The following is a 12038-nucleotide window of genomic DNA, read 5'->3' as shown; positions in this document are numbered from 1 at the left end:
AATGTGTAATCAAGTAGATTTTAAAAACTATATCTATCTGTTGTCTTCTCTAAGTTCTAAATATATATGAAAGCAATAGAAAACCACTAAATATGTTTCCTGATTTTGTCATATCTGGAAAGAGTAGAGGCTATTGATATGATAAAGCATGTCTATGAAGGAAATACTTTTTGTATTCCAAACAACTTACTTACCTTTGGGATATTATCCATGTCAAAACTGAGGATGGCTTGTATCTGTGTTGCTAGCTTTAAATTTCTCTCTTTTTTTTTTTTTTTTTTTTTTTTTTTGCGTTACGCGGGCCTCTCACCAGTGTTTTTTTTTTTTTTTGGAGTGGAGGGGCGTAGCGCGGTCCTCTCACTGTTGTGGTCTCTCCCGTTGCGGAGCACAGGCTCCGGACGCGCAGGCCCAGCGGCCATGGCTCACGGGCCCAGCCGCTCCGCGGCACGTGGGATCCTACCGGACCGGGGCACGAACCCGCATCTCCTGCATCAGCAGGCAGACTCCCAACCACTGCGCCACCAGGGAAGCCCCTAAATTTCCCTTTTAATAATGTTGTACCCACTTCCTACAGTGACGCACATAGAAATTAGTATTAACTTTTGTGTTTAATTTGTCAAAAACTTTTACCAATTCTTGAGTTGGAATTCCGTCTTCTTGTAAAGCCTACTTCTGGCATGTGCCTTAGCAGGGCTCTCTAAATGTTTTCCCATGTGTCCCACAGAGAAAAATAATAATCGTACAGCATTTGAAAGAAAGCAAAAGAAGCTACTCTTGGCTGCAGCCAAAGTTCCAGATTCCATTCATCCTAGAACTTTACAGGCTGCATCCATGGAAGAGAGATTAAATCTCAGACACAGTTTTGTGGAAATTTGTTTTAAAGAAATATCCTAATAAAATAAGAGTAATAATTAGGCCATTATCTGAATTGGACCAGTTTTCAGATAAGCCAGTGCAGACCCATAAAGCACAGGTAGAGTCCTGGATGGTCAGGAGAAGTAGAATGCCCAGACTGTTAAGTGCACTCCCAAGGGTTTTGTTATTTTTTGTATTTTACTTCTTACGCACTAATTGCTTTTATAGTAAGACCAGACTTGAGAGGAATAGGAAGAGCCAACATGAAAAATAAAGTAAAATTAATATAAAGGAGAGGATAATGAAAAAAGGAGATGAGACATGATAAAGGACAGTTGCCCCTTTTAATGACAAGATATTTATTTTCCAGAATTGGAACACATCGAACAAGATGAAAGAGTATACATGAGCCAAAAGGGAGATCTGTACTTCGCAAATGTGGAAGAAAAAGACAGTCGGAATGATTACTGTTGCTTTGCTGCATTCCCAAGATTAAGGACTATTGTGCAGAAAATGCCTATGAAACTAACAGTTAACAGTTGTAAGTCCAAATAATTTATCGTGCCAGCATGAATGGGGGATACAAATGTGTTTATAATTTTATTCTATTTGAAGCCAGTTAGAGCTGGGTTGATGTTTTCCACCAGTGTTTAGTTCAACTCTAGAGATGTCATCCCAATGAAAGAGACATCTGCAGCTGTACATCGACGGTAGCTCTGTCTCCTGCATCCAGAAAATCAAATCTCAATTCGCAGTACAAATGTATTTCACTTGACGTCTGGAAGGTCTAGTCATTTCCCCGGGACGAAATACACGAGGAAATCCCAGGGTTTTCTAAGCAAGTCTCAGGCTCTGGATCTCTGTGATTTTGGATAAACCGGCAGGCTGACAATGTGGGAGAAAAGAACAGAGTCAAAAATAAAAAGAAGCAGTATTACGATTTTTATCACATCAAGCTTTTTTGTCCTTCCCAAATTGGGAAACTTATTTGAATTGCTCCTCTTTCCTACTTGATTCTGCAGATGCCAGTCTGGGTTCCTATATTTGAAAACAGCCCTTATTAGTGGGAGAAAGAACCATAGATTCAAAGGGCGGAAATAATCTCCAGCAGTTCACTGACTAATTGGCTCTGGTAGAGTCAAAAGTTGGCATGACCATTCCATTGTCTAATTTGGTTCATAATTTTTTCATCATTGTGTGTAGATTCACTATGCCAGGGCTTCACTATAGCATCCTTTTGGCAACCTCAGTTCTCTTTAATGGAGCTATAATTTGTATCTTTTCCACCTGGATTTCATCTGTAGTAGTTCAAGATTAAGCTCGTTATCAATATTTTTCAACTCTATCCCCAAAGGTGCTTTTCTAGTGAAGCATGGTTATATCTCATTTTGTAATTTTTCTAAGAGAAAACTATGGCTTTTCATTCTGTTTTGATATCCGCATCTACCATTATGTTTGTGAGTTTTTTTCTTCCATTTTTTTATTTCAGTAAAGCATGCTAATGACTCGAGTTCATCCACAGAAATTGGTTCCAAGGGTAAGTTGATGATGTGCAGCATGTTGACATTTATTTTCACCTGCGGTAGCTCATTGTCATCTTAGAATTTGAATTTTTCCTTTAATACCGTCGTGAGTTTATTAAAATACTAATATTCTTAGTAAGGAAAACTCCTTAGCGTAGAGGGTTCTATTTTCTCCTGTCCCCATTAAATATATGTAAAAAGGAGTGATATTTATAAATGCATAACTATATAACTACACCTGTAAACTTAAAGATGATATAATTAACATAAGTAAATATACGTATATAACACATTTTTAATGGAGTAATTATTATAGGTCTCCCAAAATGTCTCTCATGGTTGATCAGCAGTTTGGTTCAGAGCTGTTACACGAAGAAAAGGAAAAAAGACTGGTCGAGTGTAACAGACATAGGGAAAGCGTTGGGTGTAAGAAAGTTAAATGGTTATTTTCCTTGCAAGACATCTTGGAGTACTTAATACACAACTGTCCATTGTGACTCACTGAGAAAGAATATAGGTTGCAGCCTTTTCCGGACTCCTTTGTCTGTGAAAAGGTTTTTATTTTATTTTTTTGTTTCCCATAGAGCACTTACCACAGTAGTGTTCTATGGAAGATGCCTGAGTAAACCTGAATTATATAGTAGGCTGTTCTTCTGTAAAGAAAAGAATCATTTGCTTGAATGCGACAAATATTCCTTTTAAAATTGGCACCAGCATTGAACCCTCCATGCTAACTTAGATATCTAATACACTGGTAACATCGGCAGGGCTGGATGAGGGCTCCTCTTGGTACACCCTCAGTTTGAAAATGGACTGACTAGGTATATATGGCCAACATCATTTCCTTTGAGGTCAATAACACAAACATATATTGTCATATCTTTCCAGCACTCGATAATAAAAATCATTGCACATACTACATGTTCAAAATTATTTTTCAAGAAATAAACACTTGGAAGGAAGCTACAGCAAGGTACACACAGCTGCTAGTAACTTTCAATCTTCTACTCTGACAACAGCACATCACCTGTTTACTCTTTGCATATCACATGAAATTACATTGACATTGGATGTGAAACATAATTTGTGTGAACACTTGGAAATGAAATCAAAGTTTGCATTAAAAATGGAAGTTTCCTCATTTTCCATTGTATTTGAAAGTATTCTTAGGAAAATAAGAAATGGAACATTTCCTTACCCAGTTACTGAGGATGCTTCTGAATCTTTCCTACAACAGTGTTTGTCTCTGAGGGCCTGAGACTGCAAGTAGAGTCACCTAAAGAGCTTGATAAATTCATAGATGCCTGGTGTGCACCACAGGCTTCCTGAATCAGCATTTCTGGGTGCAGGGCCCAGGAAGCTTGTCAAATATTTAGGCACATTTAAATTCAGCACACGGCCATCAAACATGAACAGGTATGATTAAAATGTAGAATATAAAACCATTGACTGTCAATTAACTTAAGGGCTTTCATCAAGAAACTATCTTGAACAGTGTTTGAACTTCTGAATTTGAAGATGTGGGTTAAATCATAACCTTTATAAAACTTGATGCAACACTTAATGCATCTGAAGGGCAACCCATGCTTCGTGGTATGAGTGGAATCTATTTGAATGGGGATATATTAAAATGTGTGAAATACATGTGAAGTAAATGTGTGAAAATAAATTAAAATGTGTGTGTAAATATACATACACACACATAGGTCCATATGGTTAAATATTTTTTAAGAAAGATTGAGTGCCAAAGGAGTTTACTTTTCTTAGTTTCAAAAAAAAATCTGAGCCTTTTCTGTTCTGCTTTGTAGCGAATTCAATCAAGCAAAGGAAACCCAGACTACTGTTGCCTTCTCCCGAGAGTGGCAGTGAGTCTTCGGTTACCATCCTCAAAGGGGACACCCTGCTGCTCGAGTGTTTTGCTGAAGGCCTGTAAGTAACTTGACCCCGTTCCTGATTTTTTCCATTCTGTTCCGTAAAGAATAAGGTAGCAGTGAAGGGTGTGCCTGCATGCATCTTTAAAAATGATTTCTTTAAAACAAAAATCCTGTTACTACATTCCTGGAGAAAGTAATTTGCACTTCACTCTACAGATTTCAGGCTGTGACTGAGATTGATTTATAATTAGATCTCTCTGTCAGTCGGTGAAAGTGTGAATGGAGGTGTCAGTGACAGCATTCTCCTTGCCTCAGTCAGCAGTGGGATGCCATCCTTAGAGCATGAGGTTGTTAGGAGTCAGCCCATCCCTATTAGTGCAAGGTTTATGTCTCTCTGCTGTATTATTTGTCCTGCTCCTGCTTGTTAATGTCTTTTCAGGTTCCACGGAGCCCTGTTTATCTATTATTTCACCCACCTGTCCTTTGCACACAAGCAGGTCCAGATCATGCAATTTAAGAGAGTTTCACATCAGAACTAATGAACCAAACTTTTTTCACGACTGAAGAAGTACGCTTTTCCAAATCCTCCAAGTAAAGGCTAAGGAGTCTTCGCTTGGTCACCTCTTGAAATTGTGACTTTATTGAGTAACTACCGTAAGTCATTGTAAACAAGGACCATCTTAGTTAATACTTGGTCATACAAGGTCACCTGTTTCCTATCATCATCCTTCTGTGCTTACCGCCGCATACCCATCCCTGCCATTGGGAATACCATGAGAAAATACATTCCACCTTCCTAGCACCCAAGTTTACATGATCAGTTTGTAAACTAAGGGCTTTGCATAGCTGGGCATCTGGTTCATGGACTAGAGTTTGAAATGCATACTCATTCATAATCCAGTGTATATTCTGAATGGGTGGTTTTAAATTGGATTATGAAGAAGAGGAGCAGATTTTAATGGTTTTACAACCCCTGAGCTTTGTAAATTTCTCTTTCCATCCAGGAGAAATATTCAGGTTGCTTATCTGTCTTAAGTTGCCAAAGTGTATGATCGTAAATTAATTAGACGTGCAGGGACATGGCCTCTGTTCGGGAATTTGGTCTCTGTATTATGTGAGGAGATGAAAGACTCAGGTTCAGTTTGAATCATGTTGGTAACTGCCTACTCTTTTGTTCTTATTCATATGCGTTTATAGTGGTAGAAATTAAATTCTTTCAGGGTTCCTCACTATTCTTGGTTGACTCTTTGGGCAGGGAGAATATGTCAGTAATCCTTTTTTCCTATTTCTTACAAATGCTATAACTTACCTCTTGAGTGTGCCGGCAACTGCACACTCAAGAGGTAAGTGGATTGTCTTCAATCTAATAGAAAGGCTCTCACGTGCTTTTTGGAAAATGCAATGGCATGAGGCAATATAGAAGAAGAAAGTGAACATCAATATGTGTTGTCTTTGGGGACTTGAGGATGCCTGATGCCATGTCAGAAGAGTTTCACCTGAAGTGGTTTCTTCTTACTCATCGTGAGTTTGGGTTGGGAATCCTGGCTGATCTGGTTGCCTTTCAGGTGAAGGTGATACATTGTAAAACTTGTAGAGTACCTGAAAAATTTTCTCCTTAGAAGTTTTAAACCGCCGTAACAAATATAATTATAACGAGGACATCGTCCTCTTTATTATGTGTCAGGCGCTATGTTTTGCCCTTTACATACATTAGCTCATTTTTTTTTAACATCTTTATTGGCATATAATTGCTTTACAATGGTGTGTTAGTTTCTGCTGTATAACAAAGTGAATCAGCTATATACATATACTTATATCCGCATATCCCCTCCCTCTTGCGTCTCCCTGTCCCACCCCTCTAGGTATTGACATATGTACATTAGCTCATTTTATCCTCACTGTTTCTCATGACAGTTATTCCCATTTACAGGTTAGGCAAATGTAGGCCAGAGAGTTGAATTCACCTCTCTACACTTACTATGAAGTGGAGGCTGGGATTTCATCCTATTTGTCTCCAGAGCCCTAAACTCTCTCTAAATTTAACTTTGGTGTATTTCAACCACATGAGCTGTTTTGTTCAGTTAAAGGCGGGGTGAACAAAGGATGGCATTACCCCTGAATCTAAAGAAGTGGGTTATAGTAGATGTTTCAGAAAATGGCTATTAATAATGAAAATATTGATACCATTAAGTAAAATGGGAAGGCTTTCACAGGGAAAGGTTGAAGGGTTCAGATTCTACAGATTCTGTAAGGTGGAAACAGAGAATAGTTAAAATGACATTGTGAATTTCATTCAGAAAAGAAAAGAAAAGTGTTCCCTCCCCAGAAGAAGTGCAGACAGTGAGTCCGTCAGTGGAAAGACCATATTCATGGGCCAGTGCACACTCAGTCACACCCTGTGAAAGCTTCAGTAGGATTAAAGGCAAATTCCCTCTGCTGACTGCTGGGCTCAAATTTTCTCTCTTTTCTCTCTGTTTTGTAAATTCACGAGTTTAAGCTAGGTACGATTCTTTTGCAAACAAAGGAAGTATAAGAATTCAAGTTGGCTGGGCAAAGACCTGAACAAAAGTTTGAGATGATGACATGGTGTATATTTATGTATAAAAATGGATTAAGCAATATATTTTCCTTCAAAAATTTATTGTTCTAGTGCTGTTAGTAAATGCTTATAAAAATTTAAAAAAAGAAAAAAAAATTAGCAAGAATATCGCTGGACCTTCTTGCAATGGTATAGATGTGTCCTTAGATGAATTATGTCTCACAGTCATATGATACTTAAAGATAATCATTTTATCCCATTCTTTCAAAGAATAGGTATTAGAGGATCAGACTGGTTTCCAAGGCCTAACCAAAAAAAAAAAAGATTTTACAGCAAGTGAGATGCTTGTACTATTAAAGCATGGACTCACGAAAAACTCCTGATTTGGAGCAACTGAGGTCCAGAGTAGCCTGTAATTTGGCAAATTGCCATTTTGACAGATGGAGTGGAAAGCAAGCAGTTAGGAGGCGTGGGTTATGCATCCTGTTGGGTGGTGTGCTCCAGAAGCCAGTGGCTAATATACTCTCACAACTGCCTGTCTGAGCATCATTACTGTTTCCTACAGAAGTGTGCCATGTACTGTAAGCCTGGTAAAATAAAAGGTAGTGGTTCCAGATCTGTAAGGCTGGTAAGTACTTGAGCCTCGAGGGAAGGGGAAGAGACTAGATGTGTGTAAAAGACCTTCATCTTTACCTCTAATATTGTTTGCATAATAACTGAATTAGTTTAACCACCGCCTAACAATACAATTTAAGATAATTGACACAAACAATATGAATTGTTCAATTATTAACTAGTAACTAAGTTGCCTACAAGCCTATATTCGGAGAATACATGGTTAGAAAGGAAAAAAAAAGAGTTGGAAAAGCACAAATAAAATAGAACACATTGATCAAAAGAACAAGTTTAGTCAGGCAAATTTCAAGTTCTAATGTGTCATTTATCACCCCAGTGACTTAAAACAAATTAACTTCTTGAACTTTAGAATCCTCATTGGTAAAATGATGATAATAATGACCACATTTAGAACATACTCAATAACTTTCAGGTATTAATGATAAAAAGAAATATAGTGGGAAGGAAAAAAAATCATCAATAAAAGCAACAAAAGTGTCTTCCACTCAGTCATATAGCCCAAGTGAAGAGGAGGAAAAAAAAAATCCATCGGTTAAAATCAGGCATCAGTGTTTTCCACATCATTTTTAAATCACATAAGTCTAGAGGGTTCCACTTCTCCCAGTTGTCTGGTTTTCATGAAATGGGATTTTTCTGTTTTAAACGCAGCTGGCTTGATTCCTCCTCCTTGTTTTCTACCCAAATAAGGTGGAAAAATGTTACTGTGTTGGTGTGTGACAAGTTATCAGTTTGGTTTTTTGTTTTGTTCTTTTATCACTCGTTTGTTTTGATTGGGTGATCTGATCTTTGTAAGCAAGGGAGATTTGGTTCATTCCCCTATTGGTGTATTCCCCATCAGGGTGGAAAGCTACCTGGGTGGCCAGGTCTGTGCTGCAGAGCCCACCTTGCCCTATAATGAGCTATTCCTTGTTCCAGACAGCACGTTGGGCCCCTACATCTGAGTCTTATTGTCCAATATCAGCTTCATAAGGATTAAAGGGGGTACCACAGTTTCCCGCTACTCGCTGTTGGGCCTTACTTTATCGTGTTTTTCAAACTCTTCTAGGGAAGAGGGCCATTATTTCTGGCCCTTTCAAACCACCCAGAGGGAGATAGCACACTTGAAAAATACCTTGTAATATTTCTACAGGTCCAGTAATCTATCATTCATCTAACCGTATCTATTCAGCACTTACATGGAGTTAGCCCTCTCAGTAGAGGAAATAGAGGACTTCTGAGGAAGCAGCTTAGTGAGGGAGCTTGCAATGAAAGAGACTTGATCCAACCCTGATGTTCACCATGGATGGTGGTGGGCAGGTCTGTGCACTGGGAAGCCTGATGTTTTTCAGTGGAACTCTGAGTGCAGACCTAAAAGCACCACAGTGAGGGATGTGTCCTGTGGATTTCTTTACTTTTTATTTTTCACTTAAAATAAATGTTTATCATTTATGTATTGTTTCACAGACCAACTCCACAGGTTGATTGGAACAAAATGGGAGGTGATTTACCAAAGGGAAGAGAAACAAAAGAAAATTATGGCAAAACTTTGAAGATAGAGAATGTCTCCTACCGGGACAAAGGAAACTATCGCTGCACAGCCAGCAATTTCTTGGGATCAGCCATTCATGATTTTCATGTTATAGTAGAAGGTACGTTTCCCACGTTGATTTATCTTTCTTCTATTTAAAAAAAAAAAAAGGAATCCATATGTAGTCGACCTCTAATGCATATATGTTAAAACAGGTAAGCTGTTTCAACTTTTAATTCTAGAGAAAGCAATGGAATATATTACACTTCAATTAATCAGGTTTGTCGTTTACCCCACAAAACCACATAGAAGGGAGAAATGACAAGAAAAGGTCTCTGCTTAGGGACTGAACGCAGATGACTTCCATTATTTATTTGAATAGTCACTAAACCTAATCTCCTATATCATCATATTATGAGAAGAAAAATTTATTTTAATATACATGTGACACTGCATAATATGAAATCTTTTTTTTTTTTTTTTTTTTTGTGGTATGCGGGCCTCCCTCTGCTGTGGCCTCTCCCGTTGCGGAGCACAGGCTCCGGACGCGCAGGCTCACACGGGCCCAGCCGCTCCGCGGCATGTGGGATCCTCCCAGACCGGGGCGCAAACCCGGTTCCCCTGCATCGGCAGGCGGACGCGCAACCACTGCGCCACCAGGGAAGCCCCAATATGAAATCTTAAAAGAAGTAAGCCTTACCATGGGAAAAAGTATGATGATGGGCCTGGAAGAGACCTTGGACTTTCCCAGTCCTGTCATTAACGTCCTGTGTCCTTGACCAATTTACTTCACCTTTCTGAACCTCCATTTCTTCACCAATGAATTGAGGGAGTCAGACAAATTATTGTCTTAGTTCTTTCTTATTTTGGGGGTCCATATCTTGGGTTCAGATGGTGTTTCATATGTTACTAATGGGGAAAGAAACATAGACAGTATGGTGTAAGTGTTATTTCTCTGTCAAAAGGTCCAGAAAAACACGTTATATTCAAGTCATCTTTCTGTAAACAAGCCTTCTGAGCAATAGAAGTTGGGCTCTTCTTTGTTGTACTCATAGAAATAAGTAGGTGATGATGTCACCATTTAAAAAGAAGGTAAGCCACAATATGTAGATAGCAGGGTTCTGCCTGCTGGGCAGATATAAAGGTTACCTAGTCATCCTGTGCATTTGATGGATGCAGACTGTTTTCTGTGATTCTGATCACATTGAGGTTTCTGTGTATGGTTTGATTGACTGTATTGATCAAATTCATGGGATGATTACTGCATTTGTACTTATTTAGTGCTGTGTAGGTTTAACTATTGAAAGGAATGGTCTCCTTCAGGTTTCCATTTAGTGAACTGGTGCTCTAAGGCTTCCATTTTTATTCCAATAAAGTTCACCTCTTAAAGCTTCATTTTGCACAAGGAATGCCTAAGTAAAGGCCCACTGTTTTAATTAGTGGAAAAAAAAATACTCAGACACAAATTATATTCACAAGTAAATGTTAAGATAACTGTTGTAATCATGCTGCTGTTTGGAAGAGCAGCGTATTTCCAAGAATTCTCTCACAAGGTGTGTGATTGGTTAAGTTAGGAAGAATGAAGAACCAAAGATGAGAATATCGTTTCCCTTAGTTCAACACAAGCAAAACCTGTATAGGAGAAAGCGTAGTATTATGGATAAATATCAACATTTGCCAACAGTGACATATTCCTCTGACATTAAATTATTCACTAAGAAATTCAGAGAGGAAGAGTTTGAGAGATTTATCTTTTTCTCGAATTTTAGTCATCGTTTGATGCCTCTACATAATATGGCTATACCATGCAACAGGGGTGTGTTTCTGTAAACCCCGACCCAGCCCCCCGCCCCCGCCAGCTCCAGCACATACCCAGGAACCAGACAGGTCTCATTGTTAGCTGCTTTTACTCTGAATTGCTGACTTTTAGAAATCCTTCCAGATGGCTGGAACATTGCTACGGTAGCTGAATATTTTAACAATCTGGCCATGGTTTTCTTGACTATAAGACTGAAGCTTTCAAAAGAACTGCAAAGGTTGCAAAAGGAAAAAATAAATCAAGGATGTAAAATTAATTACGCAATTTAAAATGTTGACTGTAGGACTCCAAAGGAATATAGGTTTCCCGAACAAATTGTCCTCACTATTCATAAAACAGCTATTAGCACTATTGAGATGTAAATAATGTTTTTATGAGGAACATTTAATCCTTTATCCTTAATGAGAAACTACTAAATGTGCCCGCAGTTGTATGTTTTAGGACTTTTTCTTCACACATGCGAGTGAAAAGCAAACTGAGCTCAAGAAGTCTTTTTTCTGTTAAGTGTGAAAGCAGTAAATATATCCTTCATTAATCATATGGACGGATGTGTTCACTTTCATTCAATTTTCTTCTGCCTTCCTGCACCTTCTTCTTTCCCTTTCTTTGTCTCTTGCTTGGAAACTCAAATTAAATAACAAGGATTAGCCATATAGGAAAAGAGCAATGTTATCGTGAACTTTGAAAATCTAGCCCATTATGAAAACACTCATTGGACTTAAGTAAAAGCATGTATTTTACTGTATTCTCTATATCTGTGATACTTCTTCTTTATTACTAAACACAATCAAACTCTGTAATTTAGGCTACAACATTCTAAATAGGAAAACAATCTGTACTTTCAAATCCTATAATACGTATAAGCAACAACAGCCGGCATGTCGTGATGAGGCACATCTATCCTTTCTAGGAATCCATGGTCTAAATATAATATTACACATTCAATGAAAAGAGATCTACTAAAATGGCATCTAAGACTTTCTAAATCCAGAAATCAAATTATGACCACAGTCGCGTTTCCACTGATTATATAAAGTCACGGTACAAAAGTTTACGGCACATTGTTATCACGTAAGGCTTTTGAAACTTAGTAAGTATAATAGAGTATTTATATATAATTATATACCCTTAATTTTGCTGCATTTTAAAAAGATGTCATGAACTCAAATGCAATGCAGTCACTGATCTATTTAAGAAAGCCTCATTTTCTTTTTTTTTTTTTTTTTTTTTTTTTGTGGTACGCGGGCCTCCCTCTGCCGTGGCCTCTCCCGTTGCGGAGCACAGG

The 12038-nt window shown here is 38.2% G+C and overlaps 1 protein-coding gene across 8 annotated transcripts in view; it reads left to right on the top strand.

Moving 5' to 3' along the window:
• The window catches only part of CHL1 (cell adhesion molecule L1 like), a 278402-nt gene that overhangs the window by 210773 nt on the left and 55591 nt on the right, over nt 1-12038 (top strand). For all 8 annotated transcript variants that reach the window (XM_028478803.2, XM_028478804.2, XM_055079546.1 and 5 more), the window contains 4 exons: nt 1226-1396; nt 2345-2392; nt 4187-4307; nt 8871-9055. In XM_028478803.2, coding sequence (XP_028334604.1) covers nt 1226-1396; nt 2345-2392; nt 4187-4307; nt 8871-9055 — 525 coding nt within the window. The remainder of the gene's footprint in view (nt 1-1225; nt 1397-2344; nt 2393-4186; nt 4308-8870; nt 9056-12038) is intronic.

This window comes from Physeter macrocephalus, chromosome 18, assembly GCF_002837175.3.
Source record: "Physeter macrocephalus isolate SW-GA chromosome 18, ASM283717v5, whole genome shotgun sequence".
In the NCBI taxonomy this organism is placed as follows: domain Eukaryota; kingdom Metazoa; phylum Chordata; class Mammalia; order Artiodactyla; family Physeteridae; genus Physeter; species Physeter macrocephalus.
The sequence above is the reverse complement of the archived record's forward strand: the minus strand, read 5'-3'. Positions and strand labels throughout refer to the sequence as shown.